This window comes from Pteronotus mesoamericanus, unplaced genomic scaffold (assembly GCF_021234165.1).
Source record: "Pteronotus mesoamericanus isolate MK-2021 breed Mesoamerican mustached bat unplaced genomic scaffold, CSHL_Meso_final contig_101, whole genome shotgun sequence".
In the NCBI taxonomy this organism is placed as follows: Eukaryota; Metazoa; Chordata; class Mammalia; order Chiroptera; family Mormoopidae; genus Pteronotus; species Pteronotus mesoamericanus.
This window is the reverse complement of record NW_026555001.1, coordinates 10,799,796-10,824,151: the sequence shown is the minus strand read 5'-3', so window position 1 is coordinate 10,824,151 and position 24,356 is coordinate 10,799,796. Positions and strand designations below refer to the sequence as shown.

Here is a 24,356-nt window from a genome sequence, read left to right as displayed (position 1 = left end):
ATAATTACATTTCCTTTAACTAAGTTATTAAAATAATTAGACTTAGTGTAAGTAAATTGAACATAACGACTTGTGATAGTCTTGATCTAAAATTGAAGTCCCGTTGTCTCTGTCTCTATGGGGCACTTAGTGTGTTGGGAGAGTGCCACCTATTGGTATATTCATGTACTGCACCACAGGTGTTTTAACCCTAAGTATTTGATGAAAAGTCAGGCATAGAAAGGTGAGAGTAGTTTAAAAAAAAACAACAAACGACAAAAACCATATATATTCAAGGAAACTGATGTGCCACAGAATCACTGGCAAATGTTTAAGAAGATTTGTAAAACACTAGTATTGATGAGAATATAGAGGCATGAGTCTTGTCCTCTCTATTTTGCTGAGAGAGCAATCTGAAGATATACAGATAAATTTGATTTGTTAAAAACTTCTAGTTCTGGGAATTCAGATTAGCCTTGTACTTGACTGCTAGGAATAAAAATATAATCATTACAGCATAAGAAAAGTTAAATCATGTCTCTCAGGAGGGAATTGGTTGATAATTTTTGATTCATCCATATAGTGGAAAATACTGTACAGCCATTTTTTAAAGGAGACATATCTATAGATTGTAATAGAATTATGTTTAATTCTTATTTTTAAACAAGTCAAAGAAAAACATGCTTATTAAACTATTATGTGCCAGGTGCAATTAACGGTGAGAACCATGCCCGAAATGCAATCTAAATTATAACTTACCTATTTTAAGTTTTAGTTAAATTACTTACATATCCTTTCCTTTGTTTCATTATTTACTGTACACACTACTAGGCAACAAATTTTGGAACAGATGTACAGTTTGTATTTACTTGAAATTGAATATGTAGTTCTGTAAAATAACTAAATACAATCATGTTGTATTGTTAAAATAGAACAGTCTATTCCTAAATATGGTACCATTTGCTATGACACAAAATGTTTGGACACTTCCTAACAGCTAATCTACTCCCAGTGTTTTCATGAGGTTCTACAAAGGCCACGGCACTTGGAACCTGCGTTTGAGCGATGGAGCTCGTGCTTCCTTCCACATCCACGCACGGCTCTCACCTGTTCCCAGTGTAAGAATTGTCATGATTTGGAGGTGTGAAGGAAGACAGGGATTTGACTCAGGGACCAAACTTGAAAAAATATCATAACTGGGCAGTGATTGCAAATGGCCTTTCAGCAGTCAGGGTTTAAAGACATTTCCAAGAAATATGTTTCCAAAAAAAATGTTAATAATGACTTTGGAACACCCTGCGTGTGAGCACAGAGTGCGGTCGCCGCCTCGGGTTCAGGCAGCCCAGGGACCTTGTTCTGGCTTTGGCACGGCTTCTTTCAATTGCACCGGATAAGTCACTTGAGGTTCCTTTAGCCAAAGCAGAGAACTCTTTTGTGAGGTTATGGTAATTAATACTCTGAGTATGAAAACATTTATCATTTTCATCATAGATCCCGAATACTATGATTAAAGAAAGTGTAGCTGTTAATAAACTGTAGTGGAGAATAAAAAATCAAACTGGAAAGATATAAGAGTCCTCCTAAATTGAGTAGCCACCACGCCTGCACACAGAATGCATACACTGTATATACATTGAGTCTATCCTCAATGAAAAGTGGTCCAGTTCCTTTGGGACTAAATTCTTGTTATCCACAGAACTAGGTGAATTGAATACCATATGGGGTGGCAACTAAGCAATTTATATTGTTTCATATTGGAAAGGCTTTTATTTATTTAGAAAGCTTCCCCTTACTCCCCCCTCCAAAAGGGGTGAAAATAGTTTTCTTACTATATAAGGGTTCTTGAAAAATAAAACTCAAAATGAGTTATGCACACAGAGCATTGTAATTTCAGGTCATCGTTACATCAGTTTCTTCCTTTGTCAAGGGGCAGTAGCAAAACACCTGCCTCGGGGTCATTTGAGGGTTAAATGCGACAATGCAGGGGAGATGCTTGCCACACAGGAAGTGCTTCCTAGGTGTTAGCAAAGATTATAAATCAAATTTTGTTTCAGGGAGCAAGTGGAGCTAATGATTATTCCCCACTGCGACCCTGTTACACAGTGCTAGGGGTCTCTTGGAAGGGAGGCACGGATCAAGGACCAAGACAATGAGGGAGGGGAGGTTGGGGACATGGGATTTTCTAGTGCCGTGACCCTCAAGGGAATAATAAGGCAGATAAAATTAATAAATAAAAGCTTTCTCCAGCTACATCTGACTCCCCTCAAGAATCAAGTGTCTTCTCCTTAAGGGATGTGCTCACCCCTTTGAGATACCCTACCACACCGATGGCTTAGCCTGATGGCCAGCGTCCCCATCCCTGTAAGGTCAACTGGTGTGTGAGTCAGGGTTCTCCAGAAACACACTACCAGCAGTACTCAGTCTTGGAGACAGAGAGGCTGATTGAGTCATTCATTATAAGGAATTGGCTCATGTTATCGTAGAAGCTGGTAAATTCAACATCTGCAGGCTGGGCTGACAGTGTGAGGGGCCCACGGAGAGCCAAGGTTCCAGCCCAGAGGCCCTCAGGCAGGACAAGCCAGTGCGGCAGATGAAATCTGAAGGCAGCAGGCAGTGCGCTGAGAAGTCTCTCTTACTCAAAGGAGGGTCGGTCTTTCTGCGCTACTCAGGCCTCCACCGATGGGTGAGGCCCACCCCCTTATGGAGGGCAGTTTGCTGTACTCCAGTCCCCCAGTTTAAATGTTACTTTTGTCCAGAAACACCCTCTCAGAAACACCCAAAACAATATTTCACCCACTACATCTGGGGACCCCATGGCCACGTTGACACATGGAATTAGCCATTGCAACTGGGATTGAGACAAAGCTCCAGAACCAGTTAAAGAAAATACTTGCATTTTGTGGAGCTTCCCCAGTCCCCGCTTCCATCTGCTAATACACATTCTTCAGCAGGGGCGTTAATCTTCAGTTTGAAGCTGGGGAAGGGCGAGCAGGAGGTCAGGCACTCAGCCTCGGACCGGACTGAGCTGTTAAGAGGGAAGGAGGCACAGACTCGTCAAAGGGGAGAAGTGAGCGCAAATGAATGACAGAGGAGCCAGGCACAATAAGGAGACAGGGCATCGGAGGAAGAATACTAGACATGAAGCTGCCATGTGGGTTTTTGAAACAACCTTGTCTTCAGCAGGCGCGTTAGAGGAAGAGAAAGCAATGGGCAAGTAAATCGCATGTAGGTTAGGATCCTGTTGTGGCCAGTGGATGGAAAATGTAGAAGAAAAGGAAACATAGTTTGCCTTCGAGTAGGGAAAGTTAAAAAGGGAAAAAGCAAAAAAAAACAAAAAAACAAACAAACCAAACCCTGACAGAGGAGAGCACTGGCTCCATTTCCTGCCGAGCTGCTGAAGACAATGGATGGAACTCGGAGTGTCTGAGATTAAGTGCAATTCCCAAACCCTTTCTGAAAAGAGAACAAACGTCATTGTGATTATAACCACACCGATGTCCTATTAGAATTTTCTAACTCAGAGCCAAAGTCGGGAAATTAAGCCATGCATGTGAAATGATCACAAAAAGCAACACTTTTGTTTCTAATTAACAAGCTATCTAGTTTATCTCAAAAATAAAATTTGCAGCAGTTTAAATTTTCTCCCTTGAAATCAGAGTTTATGAATAGGCATTTAGTTTCTGACAAATGCCTTTTAGGTGTGATCTTTTAGGAGGCGATTTGCTCTTTAGTGGAGATTCTGCTTGCACATATAAATTTTGTTGCTATTAGGATTCCTAGGATAGGAATGGTTGAAATGGTCTTTAAGAGGAATGAACTATGATAGGTGGGACTATGAGAAAGTTACTGTACATAATTGTTTCACAGCCTGTTCTGTTTGAGGTTTTGAATTTGAATAATGTTGTACCTCTTTTGATCCTCTCTTAATTAACCTTATAAGACAATAATGGCTAGAACAAAGCTGCCAGCTGCCCATGCCTTTTAAATGTGGGCCTCTGAGCCAGACCAGGCCCACCTGCGGGGGGGGGGGGGAGTTTATCTACTCCCCCTTCATGCAGGAGACAGGTTGTGCCTCTTATAGTCGGAAGAAAAGCAGCTAAAACAGCAATTTCCCACCTTTCATATCCCAGAGCACATATAAACTAATTATTAAAATTCTGTGATATACCAAAAAGTATATTCTATATTTTCCCAGTTGGATGAAAAAATGAGTATAATTTTGATACATTCACACTGGATGATTATTGTTGTGTTGGCTGTTGTCATTTTTTGTATTTGACAGTCTACAGGAAAAGAGGTCAGCGCCCCTGACTAAACAGTCAGGTATTGCATGTTTTAGAAATTCTTGAGGCACACCGGTTGAAAATCACTGGTAGCCGGTATCTTAAGAAAGAAGCAAGCCGCAAAAGATGAGCTCACCGGGAAGCTGGACACAGCACTGCCTTCCTTAAGCTTCCTTCCAAGCTCAGGCAGCCTGTTATGAATGGTTGTGCTGGTTGTGCACTGCTCAACCCTGAAAGTACCATTTGTACGTTAACCTATGAGCGCCTACCAAGGATAGCAAGGATAGCCGAAGAAATCATGACAGGAGAGCGAGCTAGTATCTGTTTCTGAGTAGATCCAGAGGAGGAAGTAACAAGAGAGTCAGTTCAGATTAAGGTAATAGCAATATATGAGAAAAATCATAAATCGGAGTTAAGGATCTTAAAGTAGTTGTTTTGTTTTGCAGTGTTGTCTTATTTCTTGTAATTGAATGGAAGACATGCTTATGAATAATCATATGACTATGTTTAGTTTAATATTACATTAATTACCTAGAACTTACTCTTCAAATAATGGCAGTGGATTCAGCAATATATCTTTATCTCATGACCTTAAGATCTATACCGCGGAAGTCTTGAACAAATATTAAAATATTTTTCTTTGCTTCAAAACTTAAAAAGAATAAGGTAAAAATACAATAATATACTTATAACACATCTTTACTCTCATAGTTTAATAATTTATTGTTTTAGTAACTGGAAGTGTTAAATTTTGAGAATTTATCTTGACTTGACCTTTGGAATATCATTATATTTCTCTGGACCTCAGTTTCTTCAGCAGAAAAATGAACGATAGTTGGACTGCCCTTACGGGTCAGACTGTCCATGCTTCCAGCGAGTTACATTCCACTGTTGTCAGTCCACCTGAAAGCGTCCGCATGAGCGCCACCTGGAGGCAACAGCATCATCTAGCGGTCATTACCTCATGTTACAGCTTCAAGTTGCAGGGGGAAATTGCCTTCCCAAGATTCTGCAGCCTAATAGTAAAATTTTCTATTTAGAATCATAGAATATGTAAGCTAGAAAGTGCCTGCGAGATCAACTAGTCTACTCATTTTACCAATTCAAAATAGAAAAGTTAGACGAAGTCCAGTCTTAAATATTAAAAAAAAAGTTTTTCCCATGTATTTTTTGTTTCTTTTGATTTTTTTTTATTGAAGTAAAGTTCACATAACATAAAATAAAGCACTTTTATGTGAACCGTTGAGTGGTATTTAGTATATCTACTATGTTGTACAAACTCCCCTGTTTTCTTAAGTACACACCTAGCTCCTATTTAAAAAAAGAAAAATCTTACCTGGTTAATGCAAAAAATATATTAAGAGAGAAGACAAAATGTATTTATTTTTCCTAATTTTTTAATTCTCAGATTGTTACTTCAGAGTAGTAAAGAGCAGGGGAGGAGGTGATGAAATAGTTTGTCCTTGTAGATTGAAAAATGTGAAATAGGTCAGTTTAGACAATTAACATATTAAGCTTTCCTCCTATTTACCACTGTGTTTATAATTGATTTGGCCAAAAAGCCTGTTTAGTTTTTTCCATAAAATAAAAGACATTTTTTATTTTCACCAATAACTTTATTGATTTGGGTATTTTGAGTATGTTAGCTATCTCCCGCTTTTGGCTTCTAGTGGGTAGAGGCCAGGGCTGCTGCTGTACATCTTCCAATGCATAAGACAGCACCACAGCAAAGAATTATTTGGCCAAAATGTCAGTAGTACCAAGAAACTTCACAAACCACTTTTGACACGTTCAATCAGTCACGGCACCTTCTCCATACACTGCACAACTCTTTTTTTTTTTTTGAGTTTCAGTTGTGTTTTTACCTTTCTTGAAATAATGAAGCATAATACACCAAAAATGTTGTAAACCTTCTTCCATCTTCAATATTAAGATGGCTGCACAAAAATTCACCAGTTTTGATGTTTTTTAAAAATGCGCATTGATATGACAGCAGTCACAATGCAATCTAACAAAATTGTTTCAAATGAAGTTAAAGACAATTAAGCACTGCTAGAGCCAGCGTATGGAAAAAACCTACATGAACTTTTTGGCCAACCCAATATACTATCCAGTCTGTCTCTTATCAATTAGCAGCGATTACCTCATTCCTACCTTCCCCTGGGATGGCCCGAACGTAAGACTCGATGACGTATTTCCAAATCCCTGAACATTTGGAAATGGGGAAACCCTTTTACGTAATTGTGTAAGTTATTTTATGTAATCATCATTTTAAGGTCTTCATGTGAGGCATAACTTAATACTAGTACAAGTGTGTACATTTTGAATTCAGGTTTTAGAAAACAGAGAGCCTTCCTGTGTTGGCGTACAGACCCAGCAAGCCTGTCTTCGCGTGGAGTCCGGCTCCATAAACAGCGCTCTGATGGGAGACTCTGGGAGTGACTGCGCTTGGAAGGCGGGCAGCACTCGGGGGAGGCTGGGTGGGGAGGCCCGATTGGTCTGTGGCCCATGAGTTTCCTTCGAACATTAACATTTACAGGAGTCCCTCCGAAGGCAAACCCTGCCAAGACTTGAGACTTCATTACTTCCCTGTTCTCAACAAGTACAATTTAATTGAACATTAAGCAATTTGATCTCTTTCACCTAATAAATCGAGCAAATTCAATAAACATAAATCCTGCTAATGATAGAACTGACCCTGGTGGGGCTGAGCTCATCGACATTCATGGTTATTACTCTCCGTGGAATTTCAGTCACGGATGCTTATTGCTGAACTAAGTACTTACCTGATGTTTAAAGTCTAGGGAGTGTATTTAATAATTTTCTTAGGATTTCAGAAGGGCAGCTGGGGAGGAAAAAGAATGTGGTTCTGCAGATAGACCAATTTAGGTTCAAATCCTTCACCTAAACTAGGACTTCACTATAAACCTAATTTTCTTAGGGGAAACAAAAGGAGCTCATTACAGTTATTTAATAGAGCTGTTCTGAGATTGAAATGAAAAAGATGGATGGCAAAGTGCACAGCATCCGACTCAAAGAAGCCTCACAGTACGGGTTTGCTAACTTACCTTTTTTTGACTGTTCTTTAGCCAGCCTTTCGCTGGTACTTTTGTTTCCATAATGCTTTCTTACCCATGGCGCCCCATTATTATTGGGGATACATTCCCAGCCCCCCAGTGGACGCCTGGAATTGCAAACAGTACTGAACCTTATATATACTGCAATTTTTTTTCCTATATGTACATACATAGCTATGATGAGGTTTAATTTATTAATTAGGTACAGTAAGAGATTAACAACCATACCTAATAAAATAGAACAATTATAACAATATACTATAATAAAAATTGTATGACTGTGGTCTCTTCTCTCAAAATACCTTATTCTAGTATAGTCAACTTTGCTCTTAAAGGGAGCACTGTGTGGCTTCTTCTTGGCCCATTGGATTGCCAACATCACGACTCTTGTGCTTTGGGGTCACGATAAAGTAAAGTAAGGGTGACTTGAACACAAGCCCTGTGACACCACGGAAGTCAGTCTGATAACCCAGACGGCTACTGAGCGGCCAGGGGGCAAGTAGCGCACCCAGCGTGGAGGCGCTGAACTGAGGGATGATCCACGTCCCGGGGGAACAGAGCCGGGTGGCACAAGACTTCATCCCAGTGCTCAGAACCATGTGCAATTTAAAACCTATGAACTGTTTGTTTCTAGAATTTTCCTTTTAATATTTTCAGACCATGGTAGACCTGGGGCAACTGAAACCACGGAGAATGACACTGCAGATAAGGGCAAACTACTGTACGTGCCCGTGACTCTCCCTATGTTTCCTCCCCTCCTCCTCTGCGCTTGGCGGGCCTCCTTCCTGGGGACGCTCACCTCCAGGGTGAAGCCGTCCCAGCTCTTCCTGGCTGACTCAGTCATCACCTCTTGTGCAGCTCCAATAGGCTTTTGCACACATCACCGTGTGCTGTCGTGACAGCCTTTTTCTCTCTCAAACCCCACACTTCCCGTAAGAGTCTCAGCCTCTGTGTAAACAACTTGAAAACGCCAGTTGATCACTGAATGAAACAATACCTTGCCTTTAACGTCCCTAAGGGAAAGTACTATAACCCTGTACAATGCCCCCCAAAATGTGTCCAGTCCAAGGAACTAGAAGTGGAGAAGCAGGAGCAGAACCCAAGACCTTTGACTCTGGGTCCTGTCCTTGTTCAGGGTGCCCGATTTTCTCCCCCAACCCCGTAACTGTAATGCCAGGGAAGCTGGATTCTTGCCTGTCCACCAGGGACTGTGGGTATGAGTGTGTCCTCTGAGAAGGAGCATAAGTGGACAGATAACCAAACAGATGTCCGGGTGTAGCGTGGCCAGTGAAATCCTCTTTCTTCACATTTCTCTCTGTATCATCAGTCCTGGGTGGAATGCTCTATAAATAGTCAACATTTTTCTAATATCATAGATTATGCTTATTTAAGTCCAAAAAAAAAAAAAAAATACTTGCCTGTTGCACTGCTGGCTCAGCATGCGTTGGGGTAAATATTCATTTCATACTCCCTGTCTCCTGTCTCCATTTCCTGGTTGTATATTTTCCAAACACCATCATCAATTAATAATACATATGGGAACCTGTAAGAAAAACACCTGGTCTAGAAATTTGAGCCAAATAAGACCCATTTTTCTAACACGTAAGAATCGGTCCTTGTTTCTCCTGTGTTGGAAACTGATGCAATTCCAGCGTTCGAGTCCTTAGCCCTGCCGTGTGGAGAACGAAAGGCAGCCTCTTGGTTATTTCTAAAAGCAGCTGAATTTAATCGGCCTCAGGCTGAACGAAAGCGTCACCTCCCAGTTTTCTCATATGCCAGAGTGGCATGGTGACATGTGACTGTCCAGACCAGCCCTGCAGATGTGTCTGTCATCAGGAATGGAGGTTTCCTGCCAGTCTAGTAATGTGCTTCCCATTGCCACCAGCAGCAGGGGCCCCAGACCTACTGACTCCAGGGGGTAATTTTTGAACTTCTTTTTCCATTTAAAATTAAAATCAAAGCACCATCTGTTATGTGAATCTGCCGTGTCAGGGAATCGAGTGTGATCAAGGGCCTGGGCCTTGTTTAGACCACTGAGTGACGGTGGCCCACACCATCCCATGGGTGTCTGTCAAAGCTTTGGTCAAGAGCTTAGTATGTGTGCTTGGGGAGGTGGGGACCACAGTGGGCTGGAGGCTTTGAGGCGTGAATATTTCTATTTTCTGTTTGCTTTACATTTGCATTTGGCAAGATCCTGGATGGACACACTGTGTGGTATCTCATAAATAGTGTTTGCCTTCCAAAAACAGCCCTGTCTGCTAAGCAAAGTTATTCGTTTGCACCTGGACAACTAGGTGCTTAGTTGTTGGTGACGGCGTAAGGGAAGGGTGTTTTGGAGAAGGGAGGAGACTCTAGGGGCAGAATGTATGCGTTCAGCTGCCTGTGTGGCGCTGGGTAAAATGACCACCTGGAGGCTCTCATGGGCTGTCATGGGAAGTTGCGCAGAGAGCTCTGGCATCTGCTCTCCCGGGCTCCATACCTTCGCCAGCCACAATTCACGGCTTCCCCAGGCGGGGCTGTAGCTGTGACCCAGCTCTAGGGATAACCGAGTGCCTCCAAGCCAGATGGGTTTTGGTTGCCTCTCAGGGTTTGCTCAGAGGCCCAGACATTCTAGAAATGTGCATGTGCCCAGATCCTAAGAAGGTGCCTTGCCCAAGACTCATTATAGAAAATTTTGTGATATTCCAGTTACTCCCCCGGAAAATGGTGAGAAACCTACTCTTGACTAACACATTTCCGATCGATTCAGGCACATAGTGAGAACTGTGGAATATCAGTTTTTTCCCGTCGTTTGAGCTCTCTATATCTCGTGTTTAAGTATACTATTGTTCATACTTGATCACTGTTTGATTAAGTAATTATATTTGCTAAGGCTGTCAATAAATACGCCTAGCTCTGGCTGATATGACTCAGTGGATTGAGCATCAGCCTGCGAAGCAAAGGGTCCCCAGTTTGATTCCCAGTCAGGGCACATGCCTGTGTTGCAGGCCAGGTCCCCAGTAGGGGGTACAGGAGAGGCAACCACACATCAATGTTTCTCTCCCTCTCTTTCTCCCTCCTTTTCCCTCCCTCTAAAAATAAATAAAATCTTTAAAAATTTTTCAAAAAATATTAAAAAATTCATAAATAAAAAGTAAGCCTCATGTCTGAGATGAAGGCTTTGTTCTCTTTCTACTGAATTAAAGTTTTCTTCCATCTATTAGAAAATTCCAAATAATGTAGCAACAATATCTAAAGACCTCTAGAGACTGTACTTTCATTGCTCTAAATTTACTGCACAATCCTTTACCCACTGACAATTTCCTTTACGTTTTGCTAACACTAAAGTGTATATCAATCATTCCGATACCGTCTTTGAAAATCCTCACTTATTTCCAGTTGTTCAGCAGGGACTTAGTGATTTTACCTATGAGAAAAAATTGGACCCTCCCTTTTCTTGGTGATCTCATTTTTTGTATGTCAGTAACACAGAAGTAGGCAACACAGGAAGTGTTTTCCACATATGAGAGACGTGGAAACTGAGGCTTACCCCAAACTGCTAAGCTGAAAGTTAAGTGCTGTAACCAGGACTTGAGCCCCAGCTCCTGCCTCCAAAGCCCACAGTCTTCTCATTACCCATCCTCTCTTCACCCGTGGCCCCGGCCAAGAATGACGGCAGATGTGGGCGACTGGAGAGAAGGCAGGGATGGATGCTCCTAGGAAAAAAACAACTCAAAATGTGAGTCCTGGTGATGATGGGACTGCAGCACGTCTTCAAGTATAAAAGGGAGCGCACTTCATGCGGAAATGATGTTTTGATAACTGACCAAAACTGCCTTGAAGTTTGGAATGTGTATCCTATGAAGCAGCAAAGGACAGTAAGCTCTAGAATCTTAACAGAGAAAGGTGTGGCTGGGGAAGAGGGGCGGGCGAACTGCAAGCCCCACAGGTCCTGCCCCCTTCTCCTCCCTCGCCCCCTCCGCCAGCCCACAGGAAAGTAGAACCCTCTCTAGGAGCCACCTGGGGGTCCCCAAACCCAGCTTACAGTTGGCTTTCTTGGTGCTTTTGGGTGAGCACTTTTTAAAATCAATCCAAAATATCTCCCCCTGTAAAGTAAATTCTACTCATCTCTCTGGTTTCAGGTCAAGTACCACTTTTTCCAGGAAGTCGCTCATCAGCACCCCACTGCACAGGAGTCTGTTCCTCCTCGCCGCGCCTCTCACATGGGGTCCCGGCCTTTTGCAGCGAAGGCAGGAGCTGGGAGCGTAGCCGCCAGCTTGTTTCTTAGCAGAGGAGGCACGACATAGGGGCAGGGTCTAGGCTGGAAAGCCAGATGGCCCTGGGACCGCCCTGACTCTGCCCGTCAGCAGCCCCGGGACCTCGGGCCTCAGCAAGGCTTCCCGACGAGCCACATGTCAGAGAGGAGCCTGCCCAGCTGTGCCTGGATTTAGTTTTACAAAATAAGAACATGAATTAATTTATTTTTAATATCTATTCTTGATCACAACTGTTGCTTGGATAGAAAATATGGAACAAGTCTCCCTTTCAGATGTACAACAAATGTATATTAAAAAGCCATAAGAGAAAATGACCTCAGCTCTTGAAACTTGTAAACATCTCAGCAATCTTGCTCTCACAGGGAAATCCTTAATTCTACGTTCTCAGACTTGAAGCAGAACTGACAGCCATGTGTGTTCTCTTTGTATGAAGTTGGGTTGTTTTTTTTTCTGAGTCAAGGATCTTTTTCTAGGTTCAGCAATTTCCTTAATGAAATTAATATTTCTCACGAAATGCTTTTGTGCAAAAATATTGGGCTGTCTGGGGTCTGTATGTTCTTCCTGGAAAGCTTCCGTACGAGGAGAGTTTTAGGGAGGGGGCACTCATAATCCACCCCTATCCAGCAGTGCAGCGTTTTAGACTTTCTGGGGCCTTTGACTTTCTGGTGCAATTCTGGGAGAGAATTGTGTGTGTATGTGTGTGCACATGTACTTAGGCTTGTGTGCACTTAAATACCTTTGACTCCTGTAAGTTTGGAGCTGAAGGAAGGCCTTGAGCATTCCCGCTGTTGCCTTAGTCCATTTCTTGAGCTTTGTATGTTACAGAAGGAAGGAAGATAGACAGCTCCCCTCAGCTGAGGTCCAGGCAAGCAGCGGTTGCCTTGTGTGTCTGCTCCGAGCATGTCCATCCAGCCTTGGGACGCACTGACCTGCCTCTCACAGTTCTGGCAGAGCTGCTGAAGTCTGGGGAGCCCAGAATTTTGCCCATCTGCTACGTGAATCCTCAGGCAGCATACTTCTGTAAAACACGCATTCAGAACATGAAGCTGTCCTTCATAAAGCTTTCGTCTCTAGACCTTCTACATAACTAGCCTATGGTTATGCTGGCAACTCTGCTCTTAAACGCCGGCAAGGGCCGGGACCGTGAACCGCACTGACAGCTCACGCACCCCAGGCAGGCGAGCTGGGTAGGTCCCATAGAAAGGACTAAAGGAGAGTTTAGATAGAGGCCCGGCAGCCATGGGGCTGACCCAGCTTGGAAGAGGATATGGCCTCAGGAAGTGGTAACTGCAGAGGAATCTACCTGGGGTGCAGAGGACATAAAGACAGGAATTACAAAGGAGCTGAGAAGTTGTAGGAGAGGCAGAATGTTAAGTGTGCAAGAGCTGGAGCTTCCCGACTGAGTTCAAGGCCGGTGCTGCCACGTATCAGCTGTCACTTGCCTACTCTGTGCTTCTGTTTCCTCATCTGCAGAATGGGGACGGGGACAGCCCCTCTTCATAGGGCGGTGGGTACTGTTTTCGTGAGGTAATACGTATTAAGGACAGTACTGTAACAGTGGGAAATTGTAACCCACCCCACCATGCTTTTGACATTGCTTCTCTACGTGCTGACTCTAATATGTAGCTTGGAGATGAACAGCATGTTGGTATAGGAATCCTAGGAACTAGTTTCAAAAGATACAGACTCCAACCTTCAGGCTCCGGGAGATTTGCTGACCCTCAGCCGTGGAGCCAGGACAACTAAGCCAGGGTGCTGCACCCCCGACCGTCACTTGCCTTATGGCAATGGACTGTGCTCGTCTGCACATAGAGAACTTTTCAACCCTCTCCGCGATCTCTTTGTTCTGTTCCTCCTTCTCTGCCTGTAAAAACCTCTGCCTTCACTGAGATGTGGAGATGGGCTTTGAGACGTGAGTCCCCCATTTCCAGGTGGCTGGCATCTGGAAATAAACCACTTTCCTTTACATCAGCACCTGCCTCTGGAGTGTCAGCTGTCCTAGTGGCAGGCAGCCGGACCTGTGTTCAGCTACTGTTGCCAGCACAGAGCCCGGTAGCTATTGTTATTACTGCCACCTTTACTACACTATGATGACAGTGACGATGACATCATCATTACTGTAGCACTGTCCACAAGGACCAGGCCTTGAGTATAGAGTTATAGTAATTTCTACTAAATTTAAATGGTACTTCATAGCATTCTTGCTTGCTAGTTATCTAATTTTGGGGTCAGAGATACATTTTTTCCTCTCCCTAATATAAGCACCTATCTGTAAGAACAACTACTTTATACCTTTAAAACGTTTTGATGATAACACCAGATGGGTTCAGATAAAACCATCATTCCTGCAAGCCTGCCTCACTCTCCGAAGCCTCATTTTTTAGTTCCTTACTCTCCTGGGACACGTCCTACCAACTGTTCAGCTACTATTTTTGATTGAGAGTTCAAGTTAGAATCTTAATGATGTTCTGCAGCACTCGTCTGTGTGGATGGGCTGCGCTCTCGTGAAGTGTATGGAGACACCTCCAGGGCGGGTGGTGTGTGTGGGAGACGGGGCACACAGGGAGCAGAGAGCCCTGGCAGATGCCTGGCCCTCCGAGCTGGAAGGGGGTGCGTCTAGGCGCAAGCAGACATCGAAGGCGTGTCCCATCCCCTGCTGTTTCTTTTTCAGATGACTATGCGCAGCTGTGTAACATCCCCATCACAGGGCGCCGGCGGCCATATGGACGGGATGCCTTGGTCGACTTCAGTGAGCAGTACTCTCCAGAAGCGGACCCCTACTTCATTCAGGACCGTAAGCAGAAGTTTCTCGTTACTTTGAAACTCAGTTGTGGTTAAAGGGTAGCCAATGGTTCTCACAATGTAGTCCTGGGAACTTGTTAGAAATGCAGACTTTCAGGCTGCACACGAGACCTGCTGAATCAGAAGCTTGGGGATTTCACTGGCCCTTGGGGTACCCTTAGGAATCTTATGTTTGAGAACTGTTGGTAGGGATGCTGTTATGTTCATTATCTTTAGAGTAAATGACCGTACTATTACAATTTTCATAACAACATGATTTTTACATTTTTTTCATTGATTTTTAGAAAGAGGATGGGAGAAAGGGAGGAAGAGGAGGAGAGAAAGAGAGAAACATCGATTTGTTACTCTGCTTACTTATGCATTCATTGGTTCATTCTCACATGTGCCCTGACCAGGGATAGAACCCACAACCTTGGTGTATCAGGAGGATACGCTAATCAACTTAGCTACCTGGCCAGGGCAACAAAATCATTTTTTACCCATTAAGTGATTGTCTAGTTTGCTTTTCTTGAATGCCCAGGTAGAATTGTAGCCTTTTTTCACACAAGGAAATGACAAAGGTTAACTGTACCTAGTTGCTTTTATATGTATTTTAGAGTGGGAAGTCAAAAAAATTGCTCACCTGGTCAGAAATTAAGTTTTAGAATCCACTCGTGAGGGGACACATTACATAGGCTATGAGTGTGCCGGCTTTTCCTGGCTTTGTGAGCAGGGTTTCCTTGTGGGAGGTGGCGTGTGAGAACCTCAGTCCCTTTTAGAAAGTAACCCAGCAGCCTAGATGAGGAAGCCACACAAACTCAGTGTTTCAGTGGGGGGAACCAGAGCTTTCATCATAGGCTAGTTATTTGAAGGCTCAGAAACAGATGGTACAAATGAAACATCAGCAGATAATAGGTTGTGTGGCTTCAAGAGCGGGAATAGGGAAGCGAGGATCCTGGCGGCCTCGGCCATGCCGTGCAGAGGGGCCCTTCTGGCAGCGGGGAATCCTCTGCACGGGATTTTCAAGACAGGGAGTCGCAGTGGACCAGGGAGTGGGGGTGCGGGGACTTTGGAAAGATGGCTGAATTACAGAATTCAGCGAAGCTTTTTTTAAAAATTATATTTTAATGATTTTGCTATTGCAGTTGTCTCAATTTTTCCCCAAAGGAAGCTTTTTCTTTCTTGGGGCCCTAACACGCGCTCAGTCAAACTAGCCATGATCTGGTCCCTGAGGGGGCAACGCAAGCTTTGCAGTCGGACTTGGATTCCTGCAATTCTGAGTTGAAGAATTTTTTCCTTCTTCCCTTCCCTTTTCCTTTGCTCCTTCCTCTCTTCCCCCTCTCCCTTTCTCCTTCCCTTCCTTCCTTTTGCTTTTTGAAGGGTCCAATATATTGCTCATCCAGTAGGATTAAGAGTCTTTTAAAATTCACGTGGACACAGCGCTCTATTAACCCAGCGAGGCTGATTGATACACCCGCGTAACCCGCACCCATGTGTGGAGTGTACCAGCCCCCAGAAGCCCGGGTGCCCTTTCCTTGCCCACTTCCTCTTAGAGCAACCACAGTCCTGACTTCTAACACCTTAATTTTTTTTTAAATCAACAGTGCATAACCATGCACGACCCCCTGAAATGTGCCCGAAGGCACTAACAGCTGTGAAGGCTGGTGCACTCAGGATTTCTACACTTCTCTGTGTTTATGTTATAGGTTGATAAACATTTACCTTAAAAAGAGAAAGCACGGAAAAGAAAGGGAGAAGAAATATTAAGGTTGAAAGAAAGCCAGCTTACCTGCCCCATAAATCCAGAGCACCAGATCAAGTCTGTATACAACTGACACAGAGCGACAGCTTATGTGTGCAGCATAGTTCAGATGTCAGGAATTTCACAGTCGAACTGCTCTGGCTTACGTACCTTCTTTTTTTAATGCTGGCATCGCCTTCAAACTCCTTTGCAGTTCACTACAAATGTTAAGAAAGAAACAAGTTGGTATCCCATCTATTTCCTATTTAGCAACATGGGAAGTTGCCATATGCAGTTCCAAGACCTCCAGCTTTGGCGATGCCAGGGCCTTTAAATTTCGTACAAGTTACAGAAAGTAGCTCCTCCTTCTCAGATCAGGAGCAGAGGCTTTCTGGCCTTGCTGGAGAAATGATGACATGGGGTAGATAGTAACACAGAGGGAAGGCCAGGCATCCTAACCACCTTTACGATTCACCACCTTCTGCCTTCTGGTTACCTAACAATATTAGCTGATGGCTCATGGTGCCTTTACGTCGAGCAATTTCTGTGAAACTGGAACGTCCTACAGCAGAGACCAACTCCTTCTCATAAAGGTCCAGAGAGTAAAATTTTTAGGCTTTGCAGCCATGTTGTCTCCATTGCAGCTGCTCAGCTCTGCCAGCCATACATCCGTGAGTGGGTATGACTATGTTCCACTAAAGGTCTACTTACAAAAATAGGCCGCAGGCCAGATTCAGAGCCTGCGCTGAGCCCTGTGTTAGAGTCCCATGGAAGCGTTTTGGGGAGTCTGCTTGATGTGCGTATAGGAGCTTAAAATTTGATTTCATGGTTTGTGTTTTTTTCTTTTTTTATCCTCACCTGAGGATGTACTTATTGATTTTAGAGAGCGAGGGAGAGAAACATCAGTCAGTTGCCTCTTCTGTACACCTGTCCAGGGATTGAACCCGCAACCTAGGTCTGTGCCCTGACCAGGAATCAAACTTGCGACTGTTCTGTTTACGGGATGACACTCCAACCAACTGAACCACACTGGCCAGGGCTAATTTCAAGTTTTAATTTATATAATAAAAAATAATGGTACCAGTTATAAAGTCAAAATGATTTTGCTGTGATATCTGGAATTTGACTTTATTTTCTTAAGTCAGCATTTCTCAAACTTGCTTTGGGGATCTGCTGACATGTTCTTGATGACCTGTAATATTTTTTTCCTTTTCAAATTTTAAAAAGGGCTTGTGGATGTATTACTAAATGTTTTTAAGTTACAGTTAGACCTTATAGCTGTGCATAAGCAATGATATTTTGCTGCCCCCTGCAGTTCCACTGGAGAATTACCTCAAAGGCCTAATAGTTCTGGCTACATTAGTTATTCTTTTCTTAAACTCTTTTCAATTACTGTTACATTCAGTATTATTCTGTATTCATTTCAGATATACAGCCAAGTGCTTCTAAAGTCATGTACTTTACAGAGTGGTCCCCCCACTGCTTGACGGACCCCTCCTGGCCCCATCCGAGTTGTCAGGACATTATTGACCATATGTCCTATACTGTAATCTACGTCTCTGTAACTACAACGTGTACTGCTTAACCCCTCCACCTCTGCCACCCAGCCCCCAAACCCCTGCTCCTCTCGTTTTGATTTTTTTTTGAAGCTAATACATGGTGAGAGTCAGAAGGTGGGGAGGGGATGAGGGGCCACATCAACAGCGTGTTTGCGTCACCACGGCTTTACATGGACAACTTCCTTCTCTAGAAAGAAAGCTACACATTCTTGATGCCTGGTTAAATTGTTTTTATATTATTAAACTCCAGCTCTGAATCAGTCTAAAGGTATCTAAACTACCCATAGAGCCAAACAAGAGCTTCTTTGTTTCCTTACAGAAAGACTTTTGGTTTACTAAACACAAGGATGATGTACTTTGTTCATTTGTCAGGATGTTTTGAGTCCCTTTTATTGCTTTTGTCCTTTGATCCTCAAAAGCCCAGCTCATTCCACAGCCAGAGCAAACAAACAGACTCCACAGGGCGAGGCTGGCCTGGCTCTTACTCCCCTGGGAACTCGCAGCAAAAGAGCACAAAAAACACCGCCTCCCACTCCCCTGGCCTCTCTGAGCGAGCGTCGCCCCAACTCTGGTGCGTTTGCCCTTGGCCCCACGCTGAAATATGTCCTGACATTTGCTAGTGAAAACTCAGGGAATTTGAAATTTCAGATGAAAACTTAAGGTGTCTAAAATATCGAATATGTCCCTCTGAGGAACCATAAGCTTACTAACCATATAGTTTTCTGTTTTTAAAGATTTTATTTCTAGAGAGGAGGGAAGGGAGAGAGAAAGAGAGGGAGAGAAACATTGATGCAAGAGAGAAACATCCACCAGTTGCCGCTCACAGGCACCCCGACTGGGGACCGAACCCGCAAACCAGGCATATGCCCTGCCTGGGACTCAAACCGGTGGCCTTTCTCTTTGCTGCCTGGCACCCAACCAGCTGAGCCACACGGTCAAAGCAATAACCATATAGTTTTTAAAAAGGGTTTAAGAGGATGAAACTTTCTAACTTGGCTCTGGCCCTGTCGTTTGCAGGCTTTCTAAATAGCTTTGAGGAGCTGCAGGCTGAGGAATGCGGCATCCTCAACGGGTGTGAAAACGGCCGCTGCGTGAGGGTGCAGGAAGGGTACACCTGCGACTGCTTCGATGGGTATCACTTGGATATGGCCAAGATGACCTGTGTCGGTAAGAGCGAGGCGCCTCATGGCACATAGTACTTTTCCTGAGATCCCCTGAGGTCAGATCTCATACACTCAAGTACATTTAAGACAGATCTGCAGAGTTTCCGTCGAAGAAGGTGAGAGGAGTTTTCAAGATGGATGGTGGTGACGGCTGCACAAGAGCGTGGATGCACTGTACTTAATTCCACTGGACTGGCCTCTTAAAAATGGTTAAAATGGTCAGATTTATGTTCTGTATATTCTACAATTTTTAAAAAATAGAGTTGATAGCTCATTTAAGAATTCCTATAGAATTCCTCACATCTAGAGGAAAGACCAGAATGTTCTGGGGAATGACTTTGCCTCTTTTTAAATTTTTTCTTTTATTTATTGGTTTGAGAGAGAAAAAAAGAAACATCAGTTTGTTGTTCCACTTGTTTATGCATTCATTGGTTGATTTTTTTGTATGTGCCCTGACCAGGGATTGAACCTGCAACCTTGGCATGTCAGGATGATGCTCTAACTGACTGAGCTGCCTGGCCAGGGCATGCCTTGCCTCTTTTAAATTCAGTTTTTGACCATGCAACCAGTAATGTTTTCCCTGAATACCTGACACAAACATAAGGCAATGTAGATGTCTGTAAAAAATACAACTTCCATGGTAATCATTCAGAAAAGCTTTCTTCTAAAACTCTCTCGTTGCCTTCTCAATTATTTTTAAAAGAACGGTAAACGCACACCTATCCTTCTCTGTGTGACCATGGAGTGATCTTCCAGATTGTGTTCTAGGGTCCTTTGGCCTCTATGCTAAAAGCCCTTGGCGTAAATGTTTGTTGTTTTTTCTCCCTGTTTTTGGTGGCTTTTTCCCTCCTGTAGTGTCCCTTTCCCTGTTTAGTTTTGTAAGTCTTGATGTGTGGCGGGTCTGGAAAATAGGTAACCTCGGTTATTACAGGTGTTTCAAGTGCACAAGGGCCTTTCTTTCCTGTGGAAAGAAACCTGAGAAGGTAACGTCAGTCTTAAGGGGTACTGCTCAGAAAGCTCTGGGCTCACTGTTTGGTTCTTACCTGTGTTCCTCTTGGCAAATCTGACTGTTCCATACCTTGGAAAGGAATTTAGAAGTGGGACAGTTCTTCCAGCTTTCTTGAGGTTTGACTGTAAAATGTAAGGCTAACGAATTGTGCATGTTGTGTTAAATCATGGGGAAAGAAATTCTGGAAATTTCCTCATCCTCTACCTTTGTAAGATCTAGAAAGTCTTACTTATCTCTCACGTGATTGAAACAGACATTAGTGGGAAAGTGTCGGGGGTGAGGGTGTTGGAGGGGGAGGACAACAGCCGGACTGCGTTCAACACCTTTATGCCCCAGGGGAGCTGTCTGTTCCCTTTCCCCGGGAAGTATATCAAAGCTCGTTTACCTGTATTGTGTGGCTCATTGCAGATGTAAACGAATGTGACGAGTTGAACAACCGGATGTCTCTCTGCAAGAACGCCAAGTGCATCAACACAGAAGGCTCCTACAAGTGTGTGTGTCTGCCAGGCTACGTACCTTCTGACAAGCCAAACTACTGCACTCCGTTGAATACCGCCTTGAATTTAGAAAAAGACAGTGACCTGGAGTAAATGAAAATCTACATAACCTAAGCCCATATACTCTGCACTGTGTAAAGGAAAAGAGAGAAATGTATAATACTTGAGACATTGCACCTACCCCAGAACGTTGGAAGCATGGGAACATCATGGTGTTGCATATCCTCAGAAGACAATGCGAGGATTTGGTGTGAGCCTGACTGGTGTAACAGACCAAATGGACATTTCTCTGAAAAACCAGTATATATAGTCTGTTCATATGTAAAATTCAGTGGAAGAGGCGGAACAGTGCTGTTATTTTAAACAGAAGTTTGTATTATTATGTCGTCTTGTTTTTTGTTGTTGTTGGTTTTTTTTTTTTTTCTACTATTGCTTGATTAAATTTGGCATTTAAATAGTGGTGGAAATATTTTATATAATTTTCTTTTTTTTTTTTTTTTTTTGGTTGTGCAGTTCCTTGGCTATTGTTTTACTTTTCCCTCAGATTTTTTTTAAAGTCTCAAGTGCACAAGTCGTTGATAAAATATTGTTAAACTGTATTGTAAGTATTGTTACACAGGGTTATGCTATTCCTAGTCTGGAACATTTTAAAATTCAACTTGTCTGTCCTGTGGAGCAGGCAGTGATTTTGTTTCAAAACTTTTATACGCATTTGAAGAAAAGTACTTTATATTTACAGTGTATTGTCTGATTTTAATGTCCATTCTTAGCCAAGCTGCTAGTAGGTGTCGGTTGGATCCCTTTCCCACGTTGAAATGAAAGAACCAATGAGCTCACATTAGTATTGTAATGTGTAAAGTATGCCCAGCAAAATGTTTTGAAAACTTGATGATCTCAACATATTTACCATTGTATGTTAAAGCAAAATAAATCACCATTTTTTTAGAAAAAAAATTCTACCTGAGAGTAATTGTCACCGAGTACACGTGTACAAGTTATATTTCCCCACCTTGATTTTTACAATGGTTCTCTATTAATGTAGAGTCTTTTGCAGGCTAATTGGTAAATTTGTTAGATAGAGTGAAGGACTGAATTTTGTTCCCTCAAAATTCACATGTTGATATCCTAACTGTGCAGTGCCTCAAAGTGTTAATGTGTTTGGAGAGAGGGTCTTTAAAGAGGTAATTACAGTTAAATAAGGTCATTGGGGCGGGCCCCAATCCAGTGGGACTGGTGTCCTTATAAGAACAGAGTAGGACACACACACAGGAAATGTCATATGTGGACACAGGAAGAAGATGGCCATCCACAGGCCAAGGAGAGAGGCCTCCAGAATGGTAACAAAATACATTTGCTGTTTAAGCCACCTAGTCCGTGGTACTTTGTTATGGCAGTTCTGGCAAATTAATAAAGATACACATCTCAGGAAGAAGGAAGAGTAACTTTCAAAGTTCCACTCCCTGCCTAATACATGTTCATAGCCATACAATTGTTTTATAACTTAAACTGAAATTCAGAGTCCATTTTTTACCTAATAGGAGCATCTGAGTTAAAAAAAAATATATTTTAACAACATATGTATGGGCATACTCCACAGAAAATATCCCAATCTAATATTTTCCTAAAAGACAGGCTTTTGGTTTTTAATACTTGTAAGAAGCAGAATAATGGCCCATCAAAGATGTCCATACCCTCATCTTTAGAGCCTGTGAATATGTTACCATATGTGGCAAGTGGGGGTCAAGGTTACAGGTAGAATGCAGGTTGCTATTGCACTAGCCACTAAATGTGTGGTAATTCATTACAGCAGCAAGAAAAAGCTGAAATGATACCCAAGCATCATAAAATGAACCTCTCTCAACATTTTTTAGTTAATGTTTATATTTAGGAGAAACCTATCCTCAAGTGCTGTGTTGGCAGAGTCTTGAGTTATATACCAAGAATAATAATAGTTGGAATCACCACAGATGTTTGAAAAGCACAGAGACTGTCAACAAAGCGGATGTGCCTTGGGATGTCGTGGGGACAGAAAGGCCCACCATGTAATAATCTGTGTGACCAGCCTCTGGCTTACGTGCTTGTCCTGAATGTGCTTCCACTGTGCTTTCCATGTTTGTCTAGTCCTAATTTTTACCTCATGTTGCGTGAGCACCCCCCCCAAAATAGAGCAAGTATGGAAAGTTGTGAAAAGGAAGCAACGTGAGTGAGAACAGCAATTACAATGGAAGAGAAGCTATTTCTGCACACAAAGCAACTTTGAAAACATCATTGACAATCAGGAAGAGATGTTGTAAGCATCTTACAGTCCAACTTTTTTTTTTTTTATGTTTTAGTTGTATTTTTAGGAAATTGGTTAGGGGACTTTGGTTGAGGGGTATCATAAATTCAGTGAGCATTTTCCAACAGAATGTTTGATTTTACAGATTATTGACATTAAGCAGTGGTTATTTGTGTGTGTAATAAAAATACATAGCTTTAAATGCAGCTTCTTATATTGTATGTGTTTCGTTGCATACATTTTGTTTCATGGCCCTGGAAAAAAGTTTTGTTTTTGTAATACATATAATTCTTTTAGTTCCTTCTGGGATTTCCTTTTAATGCCCAATTGTCCTCCCGACCACAGGCTTGGGATTCTGTGGCAGTGGCCCTAAGTGACCATGAAGAGGCAGATTCATAGCGCCATTCATTGTAGTCCTTCCTTATATTACCTATGTACAGTCCAGTAAGCTATTACATGTATTTTCCAGCTGCCTGAGTAAGAGGCAGGTCTCTTTCTCTGTCCATCCATAGAACAGCTCTCTGTACTTTAAAATACCAATAATCAATAACATTCTATTCTGTCATAATAACCAAACGTTCTTCCAAAAACGCAAGACCTGGCTCTCTGACTTAACCTACACAATTTGAAGTTACAAGCTTGAAATCTGCCATGTTACCTGAAATGAGCACTAGGTACAAAGCCAACAAACCAAACCAAACCCTTACCAAATATACTAAAGTTTTGCACAGTTTCATCATTCATGTTTCTCTAAAAATGGTTATAAGTTAAAATGAATACTGTAATTTAGCTTTAGTACTCTCACACACAAAGGACTGACTGACTCTAAAATGTACTTGAATTTTTCTGGTAAATCTTAATGACCCAATATTGGCAGAAATCACAAATCTGATATGTTTGTAAAATGCAGTTCATGAACATTTCATTTGGGTCAACAGTTCAAGAAACCAGTTACCATGCAAGCCAATACCGTATGTCCCTGCTTGTGGGGACAAACCACCACTATGAATTTAGGAATTACTCTAATAACTGGCAACATTAAAAAGTACTATGATTCTAAATACTATCTTCAACTTTCAAATGAGAATGATCTAAGTCTATACTAAAGTGTCTACGATTTACTGCTCAAATCTTTGGTAAGAAGAAAATAAAAATGGCTGTCATAGCTTAATATGAACGTGATAGCTCGTCGCAATTACGAGAAAAAAAGAAATAAAGGGAAAGTAACTGCAAATGCAGGAATAAATCATAGGAGACACTTCTCAAGGAAAAAGGCTCCCTGCTTTTAGGAGCAAACAATGGCGATGATCGCAGGAATGTGAGTGGCCTCGACCAGCTTCCACTGTCTCTGAGTGTGGGGATGGCTGTCCCTAATGGGGCAGAAACTCACCTGGAGGAAGCCCCTGCATCCCTCATTCTCGGAGCTGCCTCTGCCTTCTCTCCCTCACTGCTCTAGACCAGGGCCTGTTCAATAAAACTTTCTGTGATGATGGGAAGGCTCTGCATGTGAGCTGTCTGCTGTGAGCTTACTTGTCCCAGGTGTTGTGCTTGACCAGGGGACTTTGGAGATGAAACACTTGTAGCGTCTGACCCACAGCTAGCTCAGGAGACAGATGTGAGTTCAACCAACCATACCTCAATGAGGTAAGTCATCCAAGGGACGCTAGAACTGTATGGGTCTTAAATGTTACTAGGAAAAAGAAAAGAAAAAGCAACACAGTCACTTTGCCTGT

At 42.7% G+C, this 24,356-nt stretch overlaps 1 protein-coding gene across 11 annotated transcripts in view; it reads left to right on the top strand.

Moving 5' to 3' along the window:
* Positions 1 to 21,299, top strand: part of LTBP1 (latent transforming growth factor beta binding protein 1) — a 367,328-nt gene extending 346,029 nt beyond the window's left edge. For all 11 annotated transcript variants that reach the window (XM_054567953.1, XM_054567945.1, XM_054567984.1 and 8 more), the window contains 3 exons: positions 14,267 to 14,389; positions 18,694 to 18,843; positions 20,257 to 21,299. In XM_054567953.1, the coding sequence (XP_054423928.1) occupies positions 14,267 to 14,389; positions 18,694 to 18,843; positions 20,257 to 20,438 (455 nt within the window). In that variant the 3' untranslated portion in view covers positions 20,439 to 21,299. The remainder of the gene's footprint in view (positions 1 to 14,266; positions 14,390 to 18,693; positions 18,844 to 20,256) is intronic.
* Positions 21,300 to 24,356: the final 3,057 nt, after the last annotated feature.